Source organism: Tupaia chinensis, unplaced genomic scaffold (assembly GCF_000334495.1).
Source record: "Tupaia chinensis unplaced genomic scaffold, TupChi_1.0 Scaffold144276_1, whole genome shotgun sequence".
NCBI lineage: Eukaryota > Metazoa > Chordata > Mammalia > Scandentia > Tupaiidae > Tupaia > Tupaia belangeri.
Genome location: NW_006204133.1, coordinates 1,607,724 through 1,633,301, shown reverse-complemented (window position 1 = coordinate 1,633,301; position 25,578 = coordinate 1,607,724). Strand labels below are relative to the sequence as shown.

General features: G+C 38.9%; 1 protein-coding gene across 1 annotated transcript in view; it reads left to right on the top strand.

The window, feature by feature from the left end:
• The window catches only part of TMEM131 (transmembrane protein 131), a gene marked incomplete at both ends in the record, with an annotated part of 163,962 nt that overhangs the window by 62,545 nt on the left and 75,839 nt on the right, over positions 1 to 25,578 (top strand). Inside the window, 3 exon segments of the mRNA XM_027767558.1 lie at positions 14,933 to 15,049; positions 17,241 to 17,363; positions 23,144 to 23,224. Coding sequence (XP_027623359.1) covers positions 14,933 to 15,049; positions 17,241 to 17,363; positions 23,144 to 23,224 — 321 coding nt within the window.

Sequence of the window (25,578 nt, the reverse complement as noted above, 5' to 3'; positions counted from 1 at the left end):
TGGGAGTCCAGTGACATAGCCATTACACTAACTGCTGGTTCCCTGCATTGTTTTTTTTTCAACTGAAGAAGCATTTAACAGATCAGCTGTGAACCTTAAGCACTCTGGGAAATGTATCTTTCTGATCTTCAGCTGACTTTCTTTTCCTTCCTGGTAATAGATAATTCCTCAGTATTGTGTTGTTTTCCATTGCTGCATCATAATGACCTCACCACCCACTTATTAGCACATAGTTCAGTCAGTCATTAAGTCCAGTAAACTCTCGCTCAGTGTATCTCAGGCTACAGAGAAGGCGTGTGGGCTGAAGCATGGAGATGCTCAGGGAAAAGTCTGCTTCCAAATGCATTTACATTGTTGGCAGAGTTAGAGTCCTTGTGGTGGTAGAACTAAAGTTCTCATTTCATTGTCCACCGTTAGCCAAGGGCTCCCATGCCTCCTTAGGGTCCCCACGTTCCTTCCCTGTGGCCCCTTCATCTTCAGACTAGCAACAACGAATTTCCCACTAGTCCCTCTTTATCTCTGGCTTCTTCCTTTACCATCAGCAGAGAAAACTCTGTCACTCCAGGGCTGATGTCATTGGATCAGGGGCATCAGGATAGTCCCCCATTTGATTGACACAAAGCAAACTGGCCGGTAAACTCAATTACATCTGCAAAATCTCTATACCATGTGATGTAAATAACCATGGGTGTAGTATCTCATCATAGTTACACTCTCAGAGATATGGGCAGGAAATCTGGGAGCCAGCTTAGGGTTCTGCTCTCTATGTGTATCCTTTGAGATTTTGCTCGTAATTTTTATATGTAGTATGAACTTGTTTTTAAAAAGTAAAGCTTTTTTTCTCATGAAAAATATTGGATCTTAAGTTAGTTTTACTCTGAGAGCATAATTAAGCTTTAATATGTCGTTTTCTAGAATAATTAATGAAATAACAAATACCAGAGGGAAACTAATGAATGGAATCACATTCATTTTCCAGGGTTATCACTGACTCCTTTGAAGGGGTATGACTAATCAGGAAGAAACTTTTTTTTTTAAGCATGTAAGCTATTGGTTGCTATTTTAATTTTATATAAACTTTTTGACGCTTATATTTTTCCTTTCTGAAGTCCTGTTTTATCATGTGTTATTGTTAGCTAGCAAATTGTAGAGTAGAATTTTTTAAAAGGATACAGGGATAGCATGTGGTGTGGTGGATAAGGCCCCGAACTTCCACATGGCTGAGTTCGGTTCAAGTCTTGAACCTGGTAGCTTGAAAATCATGCTAGGTGCATGTGGGTGTGTGCGTCCCCAAAACCCCTGAAAGAGAATAGAAGAGATGGGATTGTGGTGTGACTGTCCCCCTTGGGGGGCATTTCTCACTTTCCCTCTAACTGTCTCTCTGAATCGCTCTAGCAAGCACATGTGCCCTATGGCTAAAACCTTATTTAAAACAAACAAACAAAAAACACCTCAATTTCCAGTTTTTTGTTTTTTGTTTTTTCATTTAAAAGTATTCTAGGGGCCAACAGGTGGCATGTAGTTAAGGTGCTGGACTCCCATGTGACTGACCACAGTTTGAGTCCCAAATCCAGTGGCTTGAAAATCTTGCCTGGATTATGCAGATGGGCCCTAAATGCAGGCACTCTTATCCTTACAAGTGGGAGGCAGAGGGTGTCGGGCCCCAGAAGAAGAGGCAATGTGACAACTAAAGCAAGATGCTCTGTCCTTGGCCTCGAAGATGGAGAAAGGGACCATGAACCAAGGAACGTGGCTTTAGAAGCTGGAAAGGATTGGGACCAACAGGTGACACAGTGTTAAAGGAACTGGACTCCCACACGGCTGACTGTGGTTTGAGTCCTGGACCTGGGGGCTTGAAAATCATGCTGGGTGTATATGCATGCATGCCCAAAGTCCCAGGAGGAGAATGGAGGAGGAGAGATTGTGGTGTGAGCATCCTCCCACCGGGAGGGATGGGGGGGGGGATGATTTCTCACTTTCCTTCTCTGTCTCTCTCCAGTGAGTGCATACACCCTACAGCAAAAATATTTTTAATTTTTTTTAAGTATTCTGTAAATAAGATATTGTTAAGTCAGCATATCACTTTTGGTAATGATTTTTTGTGTAGTATTCAGGACATAAATCTTTTTTCTAAAATATTTCTTAAAATATCCTTAAGTTACCTTTTATTGTTTCTGAAAAGATATTTTTACTTCTTACAAATGTACTAATGGTGTCAAATAATAGAATTCTAATACTGGGAGAGACCTCTGTATACAAATGAAGAGGTGAGACCCAGAAGGATTCATCCCAATCATGCCATTAGTGACAGGAACCAAAGTAAAGGTCTAGGTGTTCTCATAGCCTACCTAGTAAGTTGTATCGTATTATGCTAGAGTGAGTAGCATTTAGTTATGGCCTATGTAGAGAAGTGCATTTATGTATAAATGGAACCTCTGAGCTATCAAGCATTGCCAGTGTGCAGAGACATGTTGGGCAAAATAGTAAAGTAAAAATGGAACAGTTCAGAAATAATTCACAATTGCATATTTATTTTTTTAGAGAGATTTTTGCTATAGAAGTGTGTGTGCCCGCTGGAAAGACAGAGAGAGAAAGAAAATGAGAAAGTCCACCCCCAACACCCCGGGTGGAGGGCATGGCCATGCCTTAGTCCCTTCTCCTCTGTTCTTCTCTTGGGATTTTGGGCATGCACACGTACCAGTGTGTTTCAAGCCACCAAGTCCAGGACTCAAACCGTGATTGACAACATGAAAATCCGACACCTTAACCCCACACCACCTGCTGGCACCCTTACATATTTTACTTTTAACTTATTAATAAGTTGCTTTGATAATTCAAGCAATACTTGTCTCTGAACACACCAAATACTCCAAGTATTAAAGGCCAGGGTTTCATTTTTTTCAGAACTATCACAATACAGAGATTAGACCAAAAACACAGATTTTTACAGGGTTAAATAAAAAGCATAATAGGGGAAACAGACCCAGTGAGACCCAGGGGTGCCCTGGGGAGCATGTGGCCCATTCAAAGGGGTCACCTCCTACTTTGTTCCCGCCAGTATTACTATATGGGAATGTAAACCCAGGCACAATTTGACAAGTCAGAAATAAGAATTTTTATGTATCTTTCAATTTTCACACATTGAAATTGGACCAAAAACATAAGCTATATAGGCCACTAATTAGACATTTCTGACCTAGACTTTCCCGGGAACCCATTTCTACACATAAACCTGTACAATAACAAGGGTGTTTGTTTTTTTTTTTTCCCCAAAAAACTCTTCAAAAGATGAACTAATGTGAATGTAATAAAGAACAAGTTAAAAAAAAATTGTGTTTTCTACTTTCTAGAGAGATGGAATTTAATAAAAATAATGGCATTTATCAAAATGTACATTTAGACATTGTAAATGTAGTTCCAAAAGAAATAGCCAAAATGTGCTATTTTCTCTTACCTTTGTTGTTCTTTTGCTTTCCATCTCTTTTCTCTATTTTAAGACTTAACTTCAGAGAGACCAGCAGATGGCATTATGGTTATGTCACAGGACTTCCACATAGTTGGCCGCTGTTCGAGTCCCAGATCCAGAGGCTTAAAACTCATGCCAGGCACGTGTGCATGTGTGCCCAAAATCCTGAGAGGAGAATGGAGGAGAAGGGATTGTGGTGTACCCCACGGTTGGGTGGGGGAGTTCTCTTTCTGTCTCTTATCTCTCTGGCAAGTGCACATACCCTCTAACAAAATTCTCTCTCTCAAAAAAAAAGACTTCAGAAGCTCATGAAGTGAAAGGAGGAGATGAAATGAACTCAGGAGAAAAATAACTTCATTTCCCCTTCACTTCAGTTTTATGCTTATGAGAAAGGCCTTTGGAGAAATATGAAAAAAAGTTTCTCACATCCAAAAAAGCAAAGCGTTTCTGTACGTTTATTCAAACTCCAGTTGCTTTTGTCATCCTCACAGTTCCTAATCAAATCTTTAATGATGAAACATTTTCTGTAACTCACATAGTTTTCAATTAATAACTGATATTATCTCTGTATTAACTACCAGTAGGAAATACAGAAGAGCATAATTATTTTAGAAGGCCAGTTTTTATGTGATCATATTTTAACACACACACAACACATATAGAGATAATCCTCTTGTTAAGATTTTGGTTTTGGGACCACCTGAAAAATCAAGACTAGAAATAATAAAAGGAGCCTGTTGGGAATATGGGTAAATGATCATTTATTTCTCTGTATATAGCTTCTTGTAATTATTTATAATTACTTGTTCATTAAATGAAATTATCTAATTCATCCTAATTACAGTTACATAATATTAAGACTACGTTCTAGGCCTATTTGCCTTTCATGGCTGTTTTGTATTTTGGCCATAACATACAATACATGTTTTGCATCAAAGAATATAGCTTTTCAATATTTGAGATAGTTGCATTTTAATTGTTTGAATTGTAGAAATGGGGTGTCTTACACTCATGGTAAGGAAACAAAAATTAATTTTTTCTTGCTTGACTAGAACCTTTTGATTAATTAAATTTTCAGATAAACTGAAGATTAAGATAAATTTTATTTCTGTCTATGACTAAAATTTAAATGTTTTAGTCCCCTCATTTTAGTATGTTTATATAATAAATAATCTCTTCATGACTTTAAGTTCTAATTTTAATTATATATGGAAGCTTGGACATTATTCTAGTTTAGTTTAAACTCAGTAACCATGCATATTATTGAGAATTAAACAAAATGTGATACAGTAATAGTATTGAATATTCTGCAGATAATAAAAAAATGAGTTAGACCTATACCTGTTGAATTGGAAAAAATATGCATGATATATTAATATCTAAGAAAAACACATTATAGAGTAGAGCATAATGCCACTTATATAAACATATTTTTAAAATTTTATTGTGTAACTGTATATTTGGATATGTTAAGAATCAGAGTAAGGTGTAGGTAGATACACCAGATTAACTAGATAATCAGAGAAGAAGTTTGGTATATTAATTTTTTCTAAAGAATTACTTATTTAATTTTATTATTATTATTTTTTTAATTTGGCTAGAGAGAGAAAGCAAGAAAGCAAGCCGCCAGGTCCGGGACTCAAACTGCAGTCCCTCATGTGGGAGTCTAGCATCTCAACTACCACACTACCCACTGGCCCCTAAAGAATTAATTTAAGTATTTAATGACTGCCTCCCTAAATTCCAGGCTCTTTGAATTTACCAGTGAGCAACAGAGATTCTTCACTATCATACCTTCTTTGGGAGGTTTGGATGCCAGCAGCAGCAGAGAGAAGGCAAATCCAATAAATAAATGTTACAAGATCTTAGAGGATGAGGAAAAGATTATAGGATAAGAGGCCTAGGAGTACATAGGAAGAGTGGTCAGTTTTAGATAGAATGGGCAGCTATGGTTTCATTCAGGAGGTGATATCTGAATAAAAACTTGAAGAGGGTGAGGAAGAGGACTCTTGTAGGAAAGTAGATTATAGGGGAAAAGAGCATTCCAGACAGAAAAAGCAGGCAGTGCAAAATCTCCCATGTGAAAGCATGTCTGTTGTGTAGATGACGGTGTGCCAGCCCAGAGGACCCAAGGGTGAAGGAAAACTAAGGGGATGCAGATTGTGAAGGGCCTTGCAAGCTGCGCCAAGGACGTGACTTTTATCCTGACTGAAATGAAGGCCATTAGAGAGGCCAAGCAGTGGAATGCGGTAGAGGCTTGGGTTTTAAAAGGGTAGCTATTTATCAACAATAGAAGGCAAAGGGAGAGTAGGGGACACCATTCATACTGGCTGCCATATACTCTGAGGTAAGGTGATTACACTGATGAGAGTGGTTTATGGAAGAGGTGATAAAAGGCGTTGGATTTGGGATATACAAGGATTTTGAAGATACAGTCAACAGAGTTTCCAGGTATGAGATGATGAGAAAGAGAAGGGTCCCAATTGACCCTACCATGTTTTGTTCTGAGCAACCTGAAGGACAGAGTTACTGTCAGCTGAGATGGAGCAGGCTGAGGGTAGAGGAGGGTTCAGAGGTATGATCATAAGCTCAGTTCTGAGACGTGTTGTATTGAGATGTCTTCCAGACGTCCAAGTGGAGGTGCCAAGTAGGCACTTGGTATTTGAGTTTGGTGTATGAGGGAGAGAACTGAATTACAAGTTTAGGAGTCACTGACAAAGACATGACACTATGGATCTAAATGAGGTCACCAAGATGATGTGCCAAGATTAAAGTTTTGTTTTGTTTTAAGAGGTTTTTGCCTTAGGGCATGTATGCTCACGAGAGACAGAGGCAGTGAGAGAGAAAGTGAGAAATCACCCCCCAGTGGGTATGGCCATGTCGCACTCTCTTTTCCTCTATTTTCTTCTTGGAATCTTGGACACACTTGCACCTACACCTGTGCCTGGTGTGATTTTCAAGCCACCGGGTCTGAGACTCGAGCCATAGTTGACTATGTGGGAGTCCCACATCGTAACTGCTATGCCCTCTGCTGGTCTCCAAGACCCAGTATAAACTTGGGTCTCCTATTCATCAGCTACATGCTAGATATCCAGTTCCAGCAGTAAGAGAAAGCAGTACTAAGAGTTTATCATTCCACAGTCATTTCCCTTACCTTTGAGAATTTAGATGGACTTTACAGAGATATTTTTTAATACATGCATTTTTAAAATAAAATTAAGCTCTCATAAAAATTATAAAAGAAACCTATTTCCCTCTGGATAGATTTCCATATTGTAAACTAAGGACTTACGACTATCTTTATTGAAACTAGAACTGTTCTTAGATAGGAATACCATACTCACAAATTCTACAGCTATTTTTTTCACATTTTTGTATCTCTGAAATTGGGACAGATCTTACAGTCAAGGGCACCTGACAGCCACTGTTGGCCTGGATTAAAGTTGAGTTTTAGGAGCCAGACTGTGACAAGGTAGTCAAGTGCACTGCTCTGTGAAGCAGTCTCATCCCACGTGGGAAAGTTTCCAGTGCAGGTCTGGGGACCTCCTTAAATATATACCCTTAATCTGGGGCTGGTTGAGGGTGAATGGCAGTATCAGACCTTGTTGGGTGTGCAATCACAGGCATGCTCTCATAGAAATAAGTAAACTTTATTAAAAAAAATTTTTTTTCCAGAGAGAATGGCTGGTACTAAGTGGTCTCAGCACTACCAACTAAACATTAAGTTTTCTGCTTGAGGTTATTTTGGTACCATTGCTGTGTATTCAGACTACAGACCTGCACAAATACTGATACATAGTACAAATTCTAAGGGGCAGTTTGTTTCCCCCTCCATGCAGTACCTCTGGTGAGCCATAGAAATTTTCTTTACTGCTCCTTTCTGTGGGGCAGGTTTTTATTTGTTATCTTCATGTGGTACAAAATATTTGATTATAAGCACTGGCACTATAGATGGGAAAATGACAGTACTTTTTTTGAATAGCCTTAAGATGTCTCTATATCCCTAGGTGTCAGGACTGTGAATCCTTAAATTGTCAAAGGATAATGAAAAGTGTAGATGAACAGATGAACTACCTAAGCTCAGTGATATGTATCTACTTTGTTTAGAGATTTTATTGTCTTAGTTTTGGGTTTCTTCAAATAAGGGATTCCTTGCAGACTTACTTAAAATAAGGAGTGGGAGGCAAGTTGAGGGGTAGACGCCCGCATAGCAGTAACTCACCTGAGCCCCATGGGAAGGTCCCAGGTTTGATTTCTGGGCTCTCCCTGTATGTGCCAGGTGTACATGTGTGCCCAGGATCTGGGCTGATTGAGTCTGGGAGCAGGTTGCAGCATGGGGACCAAAGACCCTGTTGGGGTGTCTTTCTCTTTTTCATTCTTAGAAGAAATAAATGAACTTTAAGGAAAATATATGAAATATTTTAATGTATTTTGTATTATGGATGTATAAGTTATTTTTTAATTGTATATTTTCAGTAAAGTTCACCCTTTTGGTATGTAGTTCTGAGTTTTGACAAACCTATAACAACACAGTCTCAAGTCACCAAGTATAACCTATTTCAGAGGTTATATCAATAGAATCAATAGAACCATGTATTATATAGCTTTTTGAATCTGGCTTCTTTCATTTAACATAATACAATGTATATTGATCTATGTAGTTGGGTGTGTCAGTTCTTTGTACCACTTTATTGCTGAATAAGTATTTCATTGGATGGTGGTATTAGTTTTTTTTTTTTTAATGTATTCACCAACTGAAGACTTTTCAGGTTATTTCCAGTTTCAATTTATTATAAATAAAGCCGCTATAAACATTTACTTGTAGATTTTTGTGTGATCATAAATTTTTACTCCCTAGGTATTTAGGTAAATTCATAGGAATGGGATTGCTGGGTCTTAGAATAAGTAAATGTTGAAGAGTTTTCCATAATGATTGTACCATTATTCCACATATGATGAGCACTTGGTATTGTTATTAGGGTTGGGATTTTTGTTTTGTCTCTTAGTAATTCAGATGGACAGATAGGGGCCAAAAAGTGGCATGGTGGTTAAGGCACTGGACCTCCTACATGTTTGACCATGAGTCCCAGACCCAGCAGCTTAAAAATCATGTGCCCAGGGACCAGCAGTTAGCGTAATGGCTATGTCACCAGACTCCCATGTAGCCAACCGTGGTTAGAGTCCTGGACCCGGTGACTTAAACTCATGCCATGCGCGTGCGTGCCCAAGATCCCAAGAAGAGAGAGGGAAAAGGGATTCCAGCATGGCCATCTCCCCTGAGGGGGGAGGGGGGTGATTTCTTGCTTTCTGTCTGTCTCTGTCTTTCTAGTGCGCACATGCGCCCTATAGCAAAAACCTCTCCAAAAAAAAAAAAAGATTGTTCTGCTCTTATTATTTCATTACATGCCTTTGTTTTCCTTAACAAAAAGTTTCTTATGAAAATGTACATGACCTGATTTTTTACATCATAGTAAAACAAGCGCATTGATGAAGGGACTTATTTTTTCTGTTGTGCAGCCGTTATTTATACTCATTCCAAGGCTTCTAACATGATGATACTATTTCCTCATGTTACCACCATTCCAATATTGTTTTGTTGCCCACTAGTTGCCATTTCCACACATTCATCTATCACAAGATTCATAAATGGATCAAATCCCCACAGTATTCCTTGGACATGGTTGCCACCACTTACTTTCAATAACTTCTTGTCCATAAATTTTTTTAATTCAGAAGAGTGAGCTTTGCTCATGGTACCAACTTGGTGGGCTCAGAGATGCCTTTGAACGGAATTCTCGGTCTCCTCACGTTCTCACGGCAGGACCAGCGATTTGCGTCTCATGCCATCTTAATTTTAGAATCAGCTTGTCAAGGGACCAGCAGCTACCATAATGGCTATGTTGCTGGACTCCCATGTAGTCGACCGTGGTTCGAGTTCCAGACCCCATGGCGTAAACTCACGCCGGGCGCATGTGCATGTGTGCCCAAGATCCTGAGAGGAGAATGGAGCACAAGGGATTGTGGTGTGGCCATCTCCCTGGGGGGTGATTTCTCGCTTTCTGTCTCTCTATCTCTGTCTTTCTGGTGAGTGCACACGCCCTATAACAAAAACCTCTCCAGGAAAAGAAAAAAAAAAAAAGAATCAGCTTGTCAATTTCATTTTTTTAAATCCTGAGGTTTTTTAATGTTATTTTTTATTTTAAACACTCAGATAAATAAGTATAGTTTTCACATATCACTCACTTTCTCATAATGTTATTCTTACACAATCATAGTATAGTTATCAAACCTGGAAATTAACATTGATATTATACTATTAACTAAAGAATTTATATGAATTTCATCAGTCTTTCTATCAGTTATTTTCTGTTCTAGGATCCTATTATTTAGTTGTTTCTTTTTATAGACAGAAGTTTTTATTGCAATTTCATGGAATGTATGTGTATGTGTGTGTGTGTGTGTGTGTGTGTACCTATACACACACACACATATACACACATATGTCAATTCCAAGAGAATTAACATTTCAACAATACCAAATCTTCCAGTACCTGAACATAGTATACAATATATGTCTCCATTTATTGGTCTTCTTGATTACTTTTCAGCAGCGTTCTACACTTTTCAGCTTACAGAACTTGCATGTTACTAGATTTGTACCCTATTTTGTCTGTGTATGTGTTGTTATAAATTATACTGTTTGAAAAATTAGAATTCTAATTATTTACTGCTAATATATGGAAATATAAATATTATATATTGACCTTGATTCCAATGACTTAAACTCTTCTATTAGTTCTAGAAATTATTGTTAACACAAGGCTGAGGCAAAATAAGTAAAAACAAAAAGAGTTTATTTAGGCCAGAATGAAGATGATTGCTCTGACACACAGCATCCAAGTTGCCTGGATAATGTGTGCCAAGGTCTTACAGGTTTCAGGGTGGTTTTAAATGCATAAACCACAGTTAGGTGGGGGATTATTTAAAGTCTTAATTGGTCAACAACTACTGCTGGTAGTCTTATATAGCAGTGATTACCTAACTACTGTGATAAGGGGACCAAGATGATCTCGTGGTCATTTGGGATGAATGTGGGAATTAATATTATAAAATGGCCTAAAGGGGGGAAGGATTAGTTTAATGCTCAGACAGTGGTAAATAAATAATTCTCTTTATCAACTGGATGAGCTTGGGAGATTGGCAATGACTTGTGACAAACTTTGCCTAGGTGGGTTGACATTCTTCAATCTTTTTTTCCTGTGATATGAGCTGAGTTAATGAAACCTCAGGAAGGGACAGAAAACACTTATTTTCTTCTTTGGTGGGTCTGGTCTAAAGGCAAATAGTAGATATCAAAATAAAGTTCTTTCCCATACTTCGAGAGAGAAAGGGAATGAAAGATGATCAAGAGGCAGGGAAAGGTACACATTCCAAAGTTAGTCACTTTCAGCATGCCCTAGTCTGTTTCTTCATCTGCCTCTTGCCCTATTTTGAAATAACTGGGCTCCTTTAATTTTTTTCCCTCTCATATTTCTATACATATTTTTTGAGAGTTTCTATATAGAAAGCTATGTTGCCTATGAATAAAAAGAGATTTTTTTTCTTCTCTACGAATGTATATGCCTTTTATTTCTTTTTCATGCCTCATTGCACTGGCTAGTACCTCTATAATAATACATTACTGAGTAGCTGTCAAAGGAGAGGACATTCTTGCCTTGTTCAGAATTTTAGGGGGAAAGCATTTAGTCATTCACCGTTAAATATAATGATACCTCTAGAGTTTTTGTTGATGCTCTTTATCAGGTTGAGAAAGTTCTCTTTTATTTGATAATGAGTCTGAAAATAAAAAGGAAAAAACACTTTTATTTTTTCTACTCACCACAACATAACACAGAAAACTTCTGTGACCAAATGTGTGGATTTTTTCTCCATACACCAAGCAAGTGATCAGCTCTGCAGTGGGCACTAGTTGGATGACCTCTAATTAAATTCAGTTTGGACAATTTCTACTTGGATACAGCCTTGGATCCTATAGATTGAGGTCACAGCCCCATAACAATGTTCCCCTCCCCAACACACACACACACACACACACACACACACACACACACACACTTTCAGTGCCAGTCACAAACCCCAGATTGTTTTACCTGTGCTTCTTACAGAGTGGCTATAAATTGGGGTTTTCACAACCCCTTACTTGAGTTCTATTAATTTACTAGAGCAACTCACAGAACTCAGGGAAATACATACTTACGTTTACGGGTTTGTGATAAAGTATATTACAAAGCACAATGATCAATACCAGATGAAGAAACACATAAGGCAAGGTATGGGAGAAAAGCTTCCATGTTCTCTGTGGGCATGCCACCCTCCAGAAACCTCCACATGTTCAGTTACCTCATGATCTGAACCCAGTCCTTTTGGTTAGTTAAATTATTGGCCATTAGTGATCAACTTAATCCTCTCCCCTCACCAGAGGTGTAAGGGGTGTGACTGAAAAGTCCCAACCCTCTAATCATGCCCTGGTCTTTCACTTCTGTAACTAGGCCACATCCTGAAACTACCCTAAGGTTCCCCAGCCCCACCAGTCATCTTATTAGCATATAGTAAAAAACATTGCTCTGGAGATTCCAAGGATTTTAAGAGTCATATGTTAAAAAACAAATGACACAATATCATTTGTTTTGTTTATTGAGATTTCCTGTCATAAATGGGTATTAAATTTTTCGGGTTTTTTTTTTTTTTTAAGGTGTTTGCCATAGGACTTGTGCACTTGTCAGAGACACAGACAGAAAGTGTGAAATTACCCTCAGGCGGATGGCCATGCCACAGTGCCTTCTCCTCCATTCTCCTCTTGGGATTTTGGGCACACACATACAGGTGCCTGGCATGATATTCAAGCTGCCAAGTCCAGGACTCAAACTGCTGTCAACCATGTGGGAGTTCAACACCTTAACCATTATGCCACCTGCTGTCCCTTGGCTGAATTATGTACATTTATTGGGATGACCATATGGTTTTTCTTCTTTAGTCTGTTGATAAGTGAAACATACTAATTTGGTTTTTAAATGTTGAAGTAGAATCAGATTCCAAAGACTAAAACCACTGGATCATGATACATTATCCTTTTATGACATGAGAATGTTCTCTCCTCTTCATTGTGCTGTCAAGTTTGTGTAAAATAGGTATATGTCTCTTAAATGATTGGTAGAGAATTCTACCATCCCACCATTGAACTCATCTCGGAGCTTGTGTGAGATTTGGCAAATGGTCCATTTCTTATTAAAGTTATGAACATAGATTTTTATAGTATTCCTTCATCCTTTTTCTATGTAAAGAGTATATAATGATGTTTACATATTAGTTCTTTATGTTTTTGTCTTATCCCTTTTTATTCAGTCACTATAGAGTTTTACGGACTTTTTAGAAGCACCAATTTGGTTTTATTTATTTATTTATTTATTTATTTAGCTGTTTTCCATTTTCTGTTTCATTAATTTTTACTCTTTATCATTCTTCCTTTTCCTTACTTTGGCTTTAATTTATCCCTTTCCTGGTCTTTCTAACCAGAAAAGTGGATTATTGATTCGAGACATTTCTGTTCAAAGTAAGCCTGCTGCAAATTACCCTTTAAGTATTGCTTAACCTGCAGCCAACAGATTTTAATTGGTTGTTTTCATTTCCAGCTGACTCACAGTACTTTATAATCTCTTGTGACTGATTTGACCAGTGGGTTGCTTAGTAGTGTGTTGTTTAATTACAAACTATTGCCCAAACTCTTTCTATTGTTGTTTCTTGTATGAATTCCACTTAGTGTCTACAGCTTCCGGTTCTTAACTGTCATGCTAGCCCACACTTAGCCTTTCGCAGTATATGAAACTTTTAGCTGAATAATTTTTGTCCTTTATGTGGTAGCCTCATTTTCTCCCCATCCTCCACATATATGAGCCAGTACTCACATTCCATCCATCCTTGGAAATGTTTGTATTTTCTTAGATGTTAGGCTATTTGATGATCATACTCCATGATGGGTTCAATAAAAGTGATTTTGTAAATTATTTTGCTTTTTGTTGTAAACAATGCAAGAGAGATGCTCTTTCTAGCTTTCTTTATCCAAAAGGTAAAGCCAAAGTCTCAATGCCACGTCTTTTGAGACATAATTGAGGGAGCATTTTAGAGTCGTAGCCATAGAGACAGAACGTAAGAGATAATTGCTTCACATATTAAAATACATTTTAAGACTTTATTGCAGGCAAAATTGTAGTCCCAACTCTTGAACTTCATGGAACAGCCTGTACTATTTTGTTGACTATTTTATTGTAATAAAACTTTATTTCACTGACTACAGTGACTCGTTCAGTCTGCTCAAGAGCGCAAGAGCAAGGTCTTGTACATACTTTCACCCCTGCTTTCTTTCCTAATTTACGTTGCTGGGACACTGGTGCCTGATGTGGGTGGGTGGCAGAGGTTGAAGGGTTGAGAGCTGGCCTTACTCTTTGGAATAATACAAGTTGCTGCTTTAGTAGTGTAGTGTTCATCTATATAAAGCTTAGCTTTGGGACCTGCAGATAGCATGGTGGTTAAGGCACTGGATTCTCACATGACTCACCGCAGTGAGTCCTGGACCCAGTGACTTGAAAATCATGCCATGCGTGTGTGTGCATGCCCAAAATCCCAGGAAGAGAATTGAGGAGAAGGGATTGTGGTGTGGCCATACCTTAGTGTGATTTCTTGCTATCCCTCTCACTGTTTTTGGTGAGTGCACGCACCCTGTGGCACATTTTTTTTTTCTTTAAAAAAAAAAAAAGCTCAGCTTCATCTCAACTCCTATTTGATTGTCTGATCATGGAGAGCCTGTTTCAGGCTCTCTTTCCACTATGGGCATTATTAAATGAACAGAATTCAAAGAAACCATCTCTTCAGGGCTTTAGGCAGACAATTGACTAATGTATGTGACTATAGCTATCCAATATGAAGACATCTTTTTTTATTGTTTTTATTGCACAATAGTTTGACTAATTTAAACTTTTGTCTTTTTGAAGTTTTATTTATTTTGTGAAGAAGGGAGACAGGGATCCTTGTAAGGCCTTGCCACACCAGGATGCTCCCCCAGCTCCTCCCAGCCTTCCGGCCAGCCACAATCAGTGGTTCACCTGTGGGTACGCCTTCAGGTCAGCTGGGATCTGAACTTCAGGCCTTCTCGTATGCTTCCAGTATCACACAGTGGTGCCGTCCTGACTGGGCCATAAAGCTTAAACCCTTAAAGGAAATAAACGGTTATGGAAATGATTCCAACATATTTGTTTTAGAGAACTTTAACTATAGTTTTGATAAACTAGTTTATGGAAATAATTCTAATATATTAGATTTAGAGAACTTTTAACTGTAGTTTTTTTGGTCAGCACCATCTGATTTTTTTTTTTTCTCACCAATTTAACTGTACTTATTGCTTTTCTTTTTCAGAAAATTCTTCCAGGAGGAAATACATCATTTGATGTAGTTTTTCTTGCAAGAGTAGTGGGAAATGTAGAAAATACTTTATTTATTAATACATCTAATCACGGGGTGTTTACTTACCAGGTAAGAACTAGAATTAAAACTTATTTATTTTATAAAAACTAGTTATCATCTCCACCTATCATGTGACGACTTTTATGAACTTACCTCAGAAACTTGGGGATAATAGAAAATGTGACTTTAGACTTAGGCCATTTTCATACTTACTGTGACTAGCCCTGTTCAAATCATACTGAGCAGATGGTCTTAAAGCTACAGTTAACAGGCTGTGGGCTCAGCAGTTGGTGTAATGGCTATGTCACTAGACTCTCATGTAGTTGACCGTGGTTCGAGTCCCGGACCTGGTGGCTTAAACTCACACCGGTCACATGTGTGCATGTGCCCAAGATCCTGAGAGGAGAATGGAGGAGAAGGGATTGTGGCGTGGCCAACCCCCTGGGGGCTGATTTCTCACTTTCCGTTTCTCTGTTGAGCGCACACGCTCTGTAGCAAAAACCTCTCAAAAAAAAAAAAAAAAAAAAAGCTACAGCTAACAGGCTAATTAAGATTTGTGGGCAGAAATAAAAATATTTTCATACCAACTTTTAATTATTTTCTTAGTTTTTACTTTTTTACACACTTGTGAAGCATGTTTGATAATAGTTTCGAATTAGAATATGCATGGCTGCTTTTCTCAAGTGAATATTAGGTTGTTGAGAAAGTCATGACTTATTTTTCTATGCAAAAATGTGTCATGAATTTCCCAATAACCATATATTGTTTAATTTTTTGATAAACTTATTTGTGTAGACCTTTGGGTTATTAGATAAAGTTAAAATTGATAGGAATCATAGTATATTTTTGCATATTGGCCATTCTGTGAAGCAAGATTTTTATATGACAAGGTTATGAAAATTATGTAAAAGAATTGCTTATATTTGTCTGGCACTATCCTGTACCTTACACATACTTCTGCCTGCATTGTGGATACTATTCTCTCTCTTTTTGTTCTTTAGATAAAGGAGTTGAAGTTCAGGAAGGTTAACTATTTTGCCCAAATGATGCTATTCAAACTCATGTCTCTGTTACTGTTGTACAAAGACCATTATCTTAACCACTGTGTGGTGCCCTGGAACTCATGTGTTTACATTCGTGCTTCTCAGTTTTACGCTTTTTACCTTGGACAGTTCCTCTCCAGTGCCCATAGTACTTCACATGTTTTGAAAAGAGAGGGTAGAGTGCACATTCCATTTTAGTAAGGAGCCACATCCTCTGCTTGCTGGTGGTGGGTGTGTCTTTCTGGCTGAGTGGTAGGCATTCGGTGAACTTCTGATGCTTGGGTGGTGATCTTGCAGTGCCATGTAGATAATGCCCATTTAGCATAAACCTGGCCAGTAAATTAAAAGACCGTCATAAGAACGAGGGTCATTGTCCAGCAGGCACCCCTAGTCTGAGCTGTCTGAGGGTCGTGATCAGGTGGCTCTCACGGGGAACCCAGGTGTCAGCTGTCTCCTTGCTCTGCCTCTCCACATCTCATCTTCCACCAAGCCGTCCTCCTACGTATATCTCGAGTCTCCTTCTCTCCCCTAGCGCTGCCCCTTCCAGGCCACCGTCACCTCTCACTCGCCAGGTTGCACAGTACACAGGAGCCGTCCACTCTTCCCCAGCCCCTACCATGACCTGTTACTCTGTAGCCAAAGAGATGTTTTAAACTCCTTTTATTGCTATCTAGTCTGTCCCCAATAATAGAATGTAAGTTTCATGAGAAGGCATAGTATCGATCTTGTTCACTGCTGAATCTTTCACTTCTGTATACCTTTGTGCCTAGCACAGCATAGACGCTTTAATTCACTTTTTGTCATTTGAATGACTGACTCTTCCTGTTTAGTCAACCTTGGAAATGACCTGGGGCTGGGTTGATATTTGAGTGATTGCCTAGGGTGTAGATCTGTTCTCTGATGGTTAGAGGGGGGGAAATCTTTTACTCTGTTTTTTGTTTGTTTGTTTGTTTGTTTGTTTATTCCATGACTTCATTAAGGACTGCTATCATTTAATTTCCAATGTATTATCATAATCATTCCAAATGCATATATATAGTAAATCAAGCATATACAGAGTAAATCAAGCATGGAAGATATGTGTGTTTTTAAGGGATCATTAATATTTTTCCATCTAACTAGGATTTACCAGCCTTGCTAGATCAACCTGAATTACAATGACAAAAATGTCAGTTATAAGAGCAACTCAAATGGGACTTCTTTTCTCCTTGAAACAGGTTTTTGGTGTTGGAGTTCCAAATCCCTATCGATTGAGGCCATTCCTTGGGGCCAGAGTCCCTGTGAATAGCAGTTTCTCACCTATAATAAACATACACAACCCTCACAGTGAGCCTTTACAGGTAAGTTTATGATGGTGATTTTTGAATAAGCTTCATTCTGGTGGGAATTAATGCTTAGCATGAAATCTCAATTTGTTACAGTCTCCAAGACTATTTAAAAATTAAAAGGTTTTATAACTGTATTAAAGAGGGTTATTACTTTTAATACAGCATACTGTAAACTAGATTTTGGAATATAGCAGTCTGGATTTTGAATTTTTGGAACCATTTTTAAATGACTGGCTTCTCTGGTCTTATAGTCTAGGCAGTTCTGCATTTAATTTAAGAAGAGTTTTCAGCTACACAAGACTGCTTTTTTCCTTGCCTCTGAGCTCTTTCTGGCTGATGATATAGTGAGGAAACAGTTTCTCCTATATGATTATAACACAGATCCCTCTGTGATCCCAGATGTGTAGGTGTTACCCCACATGTCAAGCACGCAGCCATTTATGCCAAGACCAGCTCGGTGTTCTCTACTCCGTCTCCCTGGAGACAGCACCAGGTCCTGCAGATGAGGGCTCAGTACCACAAAAACATCCCTCCCCACACTAGAAATCCCAGTCACAAGTCCCAGGTTGTTTTACCCATGCTTCTGTCCAACTGGCTGTACATCAGGGCTCCCACAACTCCCTCCACCCAGATTTTATTAACTTGCTAGAGCTCAGGAGAATGCTTATCGTTTATTATAGAGGTTGTTAGGGAAGATGCGGATGACAAGAAAAGAAGCATAGGTAAGGCATGTGTAAAGGGGTGTGGAGCTTCCGCGCTCTTGTCACCACTCTCCAGGAACCTCCGCATGTTCAGCTAACCGAATCTCTCGTACCCTGGCCTCCCAGACTTTTAATGGAGTCTTCATAACATAGGCATGATTGGTTACATCCTTTGCCGTTGGTGATGTACTTAGCCTTCAAGCTCTCATCCCTCCCTGAGGTTGGGGGTGGAGCTCTAATCCTGCCTTGGTCTTTCTGGGACCAGCCCCATTCTGAAGCTCCCTACAGTTTGCCAGCCATCTGTCAGCTCATTAGCTACCGAAAGATAGGTTATCACTTCAGAGACGTGGAGCATTTGTGGAGTTGTGTGTTAGGGAAGGGGGACAAAGACTAAAGTATTTCACAGTGTCATACTGGCCTGATACAAAACAATTCCTGTTTATTTCTGGTAATAAATTCTTGGCGGGGACCAGCAGGTGGTGTGGTGGTTAAGGCGCTGGACACTCCCACATGGCCGACTGGGGTTCAAGTCCTGAATCTGGGGCTTACTTTCTCACTTCCTCTCTTTCTCACTGTTACCCTCTGTCTCTCTCTGGTCAAACTAAAATAAAAAATAAAAAAAATAAAAATAAATGAATGAATGAATAAATAAAATAAAATAATTATTTTAAAAAAGAAAAAAATAATAAATTCTTGGCAATGACAGCCTGGAAATTAAAATATAGGAGAGGGTAATACAGGACCATAATAAAAATTAAGTTCATTTTTTTATTTTAAAAAATCCAACTCTTTTATCTTACCCAGTGTTTAGAGTAGTAATTGTTTTCAAATTTGAAATTTTCCCTCACTCACTGCTTGTCCTTTTTCAATGGGAGTGGATAGTGGCACTCTTAAGATTTCCTAAGATCTCTACCCACATCCCAACTTCCAACTATACAAGGATATATTTTAAAAATTAATTTAAAAAAAATGACGAACCCACAAAAAAAGTTTGTGGAAAATTGAATTAAAATATGGATTAATTGTGGTGGAAAAAATTTTAAATCCATGCCTTGTTTTTCTTAGTACTCACTCTTCCTGGACTTTCTGAAGGCCTTCCTCACATGACATGCGCCATTATAATTTCTAGTTTTGCTGTCTGTAATGGAAGGAGATTTGGAGGGTTTCCAGCACAGTCTATAATATTCACACCCAGGACCCCAGAGTTCTTAGCAGTGTGGCAGGAATTAACAATAGCTTGAAAATGACAGGTGGAGAGAAGATAATATATTTTGTGCAAAAACAGGGGTTTGGCAACTGACATGGTTTTTATTATCCTAGAACTCCCTGATATAATTGTCTATGAACAATAAAAAGGGAAATGAGGAACAAGAGAAGATTCTCAGAGTTTGAATAGTGAGATGCTTAGGAATTGTAAATTAAAGCAGCAAGAAAGAAGTCTCACCCCAACTGTTGATTGACATTGGACGGGAAAAGCTACTAATGAAAATACTCTGCCCCATGGAACCAGCGGGTGGCGTGGTGATTAAGGCGCTGAACTCCCAGATGGCTGACCACAGTTTGTGTCCCAGACCTGGTGGCTTGAACCTCATACTGGGCATGTGTGTGCCCAAAATCCTGAGAGGAGAATGGAGAAGAAGGGATTGCGGAATGGCCACCCCCCAGCAAGTGTTTTCTCACTTTCCCTCACTCTGTCTCTCTCCGGCAAAAGCACTTGCCCTATGGCAGAAACCTAAAAGAAAAACATACTCTGCCCCTGTTTTAATTCTTTTTAACTAGAGATCTTTATTGCAAAAGAGTGCTCTTGTACCCTCCCTTCACTAGTGAGAAGCGTTTGCTCTTTGTCAGCACTCTGTCATGTATACCCTGTTGCTGCCTTAGATAATGGCGTAGTGTCCCTGTTCTGGCTAACTTGCCTTCCAAATCTGTACAGAAACTGTAGAAGTTCTTGCTGCTTTCTCTCTTTGACCGTCTCAGTCAGAGAAATCAAACCTCGTCCTTGCATGTGGTGAGACCCCGCTGTGGAGGTGCCTTGCACTGCAGTAGGAGGGTGTTTTGAGACCATGAGACGCTCTCCCCTTGTGGACCGAGTTCGCAGGACCCTGCCAGCGTTGCTCAACCTGCAGCTGTGCCTTGCAGATACCCGGCTGTCATTGGGAACAGTGACCTCTAAATTCAGTTCATCGGCTCTTTTTCCAGTTATAACATTTTAATTAAACATTTACCAGAGCAGACTTTCGCCAGCACACAGGAGAACAAATAGAAAAACAAAGTGCCCTCTTAGAACCAGTATAAATTGTTTTTCTGGGAAGGAACTCTTAACTTTATAGACCTGTAATATGTTGTGTCATTAATATTGTCCTTAAATTTAAGAAATTAGTGTAAACCAAGAAAACACATCTGATTTTTCCATTATCCAGCACAAACACACAAGTCTGTTCTCCTTTGGGGAAAAAAATGTTAATGCCACTAATGCCATGCTTCTGTTGAGTGCTTGAACTGGTAGCTTAGGTAACTGAAGAACTAAACATTCAATTTTACCTTATTTTAATCAGTCTAAATTTTAATAGCTACGTGGACCTGGGGCTGTTGAACAGACAGCACAGCTCCATCCCAGACCCTTCCTCATAGGTACCACTCGTGTCGTCTTGGTGTATGTCATCAAAGACCTTTTTCTGTATGTTTGCACATATGTCCGTGGGCACACAAACAGGAACATTTTTTTTTAAGGTTTTTGCCAAAGGGCACTTGTGTTCACCAAAGAGAGACAGACAGTGAGAGGGAAAGTGAGAACTTACCCCCCAGGGGGATGGCCACACTACAATCTCTTCTCCATTTTCCTTAGGAGATTTTGGGCACACATACACACATGCTTGGCATGATTCCCAAGCCACCAGGTCCATGACTTGAACCACAGTCCACCACTTGGGAGTCTACCGCCTAAACCACCACACCACCTGCTGGCCCCAAACATGGACTTTTTGTGAGAATTTTTAAAATATAAGTCACATTTATGCATGTAATATTTGGCTTCCTCCCCCCCCCCCCAAACTAAATTAGGACACATAGCTCTGGACCCAAATCCAGGAGTATGTCAAGATCCTGGTTTTAATGTAATCTTTTCTTTCAGTTTGTACTTTGGACTTTTTCTCTCTCCATTTTCTTATTCATGTTCCCTATTTTCTCCCTTTTTACAAGCATTGCTATGCTTGTTTGCTTGACACCTTGGAAGATTAAATAATATATGATGTTTCCTGGTTTTGGTGGTTTTTGTTTTTTTTTTTGTTTGTTTTGTTTTTTCAGAAAATGTTAAAGGTCACCCCATCAGTTAAAGTTATCGATACAAGTAGTCTTACAGAAGAACACTATAATAAATCAGGAGGCAAGTAATAGTACTCAGAGAAAATCTTAGCTCATCAGTCTTTACTAAATGCGTAGCTTTTATGGCACCATATGCTAAAAGAAAGGAAGAAGCAAACAAAACCTTTAAGCTTCTACTAAAGTATTCCCATTCCCATTCTTGCTTTGGCTTTTTTTTTTTTTAATACTGATAAAATAAAAGAAAGTTTTTCATCCACTCTTTTTCCCCAAAATTTAATTAAGCTAATTAGATATATTTCTTTTTTTATGTAGAGAAGTTTAGTTCTTCTGAGAGTGAGAGCGTGAGAGATACCTCCAGCAGGGCCCTCACGTTCAGGTTATGGGCACATAAGCCTGGCCTGCACAGGGAGGCTCCTAGGTGCACACTCAGGGCATCCATATTGGGTCTAGTCGGCACGTAAGCCCAGCCTGCACAGGGAGGCTCCTAGGTGCGCACTCAGGGCGTCCATATTGGGTCCAGTCAGCACGTAAGCCCAGACTGCACAGGGAGGCTCCTAGGTGCACACTCAGGGTGTCCCTGTTGGGTCCAGTTGTGTCACCACTGCACCATCATCTGGCCCCTAAATATATTCTTTCTTGTTCAGAATCGGAGTTACAAAAAGTCTCTTGCCACATGACTATTTCTGTTCCTCGGTATTTACTCAAGAGAAAACGTCAGGAAATGTCCACATCAAGACTTGTACTCAGTGTCCACAGTTTTATCTCAAATGACCAGGCACTGGAAACGACCCAAATGCCCATCAATATGTGAGCGGTAAAAAAGAAAATAAAAATGCAGTATAGCCATAAAGTAGAAAAGAAATGAACTGTTGATGCCTACAACAACATGGTGGATTTCAACATAATTACACAGAGTAAAAGAAGCTGGACACAAGAATATATACTATATTATTCACTTACATAAGACTCCGGAAGATGCAAACTAATTTGTAATAGTGACAGGAGTAGATCAGTGTTTGCCTGGGAATAGGAGGGGACAGAACAAGGTGGGTGGATTGCCAAGGGCATGAGGAAACTTGGGGAGGTAATGGGAATGTTTATCGTTTCGTTTGCAGTGATGGCACCATGCCTGCATGCATATGTCAGAATTCATCAAGTGTATGCTTTAAATCTGCATTTTTGGTGTAAATCATTGGTACAGAGCTGTTTTTAAAGATTATGAGCATGGGCACAAGCCATAGAGATATTAGTACTTGTGATTTTATTACCAGTCAAAACTGAGTATTTTCAAACTGCATTAGAATAGTTGCATATATCTCAGGATAATACATATGCTCTTCACTTTCACAATTATAATAGTTATTGGATCTGCTGCCAGATCTCCTTGTGTTTGAATAAAGATGTGCTTGTATTACTATAAGGGATGCAAAATTCTTATTTCTAAAACTTAATCATCTCTATAAAGAATTCCCTTTGGAAAAAATAAAAGAAAGGATTCTGTTGCTTTGTAAAATCTAGTCTCTGAAATAACTGTACAGTTTCTAAGTTCAGTTTTCAAAGTCACCTTGTTTCATTTGAAAACTGTGCTTATACATAAGAGGCACTGAATTCAGTAACATGAAGGGGTGCTTCACCTACATTTATACCTGGAACTGCTTTACATTTTCTTCTGCTAACCGGGATGTCAAACTTAATTCTCGGTAACAGCAGATCACTTGCATTGAAAGTATGATTTTGAACCTAACCATCATGTGCTTTTTTTTATCCAAGGTTGTAGAAATGTATTCCAGTGGAGGAGACCTTCACCTAGAACTCCCAACAGGTCAACAAGGAGGTACCAGAAAATTGTGGGTAAGTGGTAGCATCATACTCTCTTGTGTGTGCTCACATAAACCATTTATTTTCTCGAATATGCCAAAAAATGCTTACCTTACCTCCTTAGCACTTGAAGAAACATAGGTGACTTTGATTATTGTCCAAATGTTATATTTATATCAAATGTATTTGAAAATAGAATGAGAAGATGGGAAAATTAAATACTAGTTATTGGAAAAAGCAGTGAACAAAATTTATGCTAAGAGCTTTAGCCTGCTGTGTGGAAGGGAAACGATTCAGCTATTCTTTCTCAGAATTTTCTTAATAAAGTTGTCTCTGAATCTGGTCATTTGTGATGGGCTTTCCATTAAGATTTTTTACAAAAAAAAAAAGGGAGGAAGGAAGGATTCATTATACAAGGGAAAATGCATGTTATGATGAACTTCATGAATTCCAAAATTTTTTTCTCATCAAAATAAACTCATACTGTTTTTACACAGACTTTTTGAAGTAACCTTGTATTTTTGAAGGTAAAGAGAATTAAATATGTAGACTCTCTGTTGATAGAGGAGATGGCATTTGCAGAGTGAACTTCGATAAACCACTCTAATGCCTTAATTTTTTTTTAATTTTTAGATGACCTACAGCGATGTCTAGTATTGCTGACTGTTTAACCACAGTTGGTATCAGTGCTTAGAGAACCACTTTCCCTTGGACAATACTAGCAAATGTTAACCAAAGTAACAAGTAGGTAGCAACTAGCTTATTTGCAAAGGTCCTTACCAATATGAGTTTTGTAAGGATCGTCTTCCACACTCTAATCTAGGAGGGGAAAGCGGGGGTAATCGCTGTTCAGATTATTGTTCGTCCACAGTTGGAGACTCACTTCACCGTGATGAGGATCATGTTTCTTCATCCGTGGCTCTATTACACGCAGAGCCCCTTGAATCTGACCCTTCTTGACCAGCGAAGAGATGTGGAGGTGATATTTTTAGGATGTCACCTTATCATTTAGAAACAAATTTGTCAGTCAGTGATTTGGTTAATTCCTCCAAACACACTATTTCAGGAAGAAATATGTAAGGGACAATCAATCCGCTTATATCCTTTCATGGAAATGTTTCACCTTCAAATTATGTTATTGTTTGAAAAGCCTGTGGGAGAAACAGTGTATAAAACAATGCTTTGGAGGATTAACTATAAGCTATTAAGTTTGTATTATAATTCTAGAGAGAACTAAGAATGTCCCATGAAATACAAGTGACATTTATTATAACAGCTCAGTTTTCTGAAAGTTTAGGCCTGTGATGAGCAGTAGCAGAGAGTAGCATAACTTTATTATACTCTCAGTGGCCACAAAAGAAGATAAGTAATTATTATTCCTACAATGGTAGAGGAAGAAAAAAGTCAATGGGCCTTGACCTAACTCCCTGACCCTGCGCCCATTTCAGTGTACATAAGAGGACCCCAGAGCCCTCAGCTCCTGAGAGTTGGAAAATGGGTGGTTCATCTCCAGGGGCCCAGGAGGGCTCCATCAGCTATTTTCTACTTCAAGAGTAGGTGCAGGTAAAGAGCATTTAACTTCTAGGACACAGAGATTTTCTAGAATAGGCTGAAAAGTGTATGCACAGGAAATTCCAGTGATCCCCAGGAAATCAGATTATTCTAAAAAGAGTTTATTTTTCATCAAGTCTTCCTTCTTGTGTATGTTGTCTCATTCTAGGTCTGAAAATTTATGCTATCCTACATGTTAGAGCCTTACAGAATGCAGTTGGTAAACTGGATTTGTTTGGAAAAAACTGTTTTGTTTTGTTAGGTTTAAAATGGAAAGAAAGCAGAATCTCAGCCCTCTTGGTTATCATTTACAGAGATGCAGCGGACTTTTAAAAATGTTTCCCTCTGATAGGGACATTTCTGTTGGTTTGAGAATTTCAGGACCAGATTACTTTCCACAGCACTGCTAACACATTAAAAAAATAACTACTTTTGGGACCAGCAGTTAGCATAATGGCTATGTCGCTGGACTCCCACATAGTCGACCGCGGTTCGAGTCCCGGACCTGGTGGCTTAAAACTCACGCCAGGCGCATGTGCGTGCGTGCCCAAGATCCCAAGAGGAGAATGGAGGAGAAGAGATTGTGGCATGGCCATCCCCTCTGGGGGAGTGATTTCTCGCTTTCTATCTCTCTGTCTCTGTCTGTCTGGCGAGCGTATGCGCCCTATAGCAAAAACCTCTCAAAAAAAAAAAAAAAACTACTTTTGTATTATAGATTAGTTCTCTTAATGTTAACTCTGCAATTGACTGTGTTTTCAGATCGTTTAGCTACTTTGACTTCTTTTATCAGGAAACTGATAAAATGACATTGATATATAGGCTTGGGACTGAGGGAC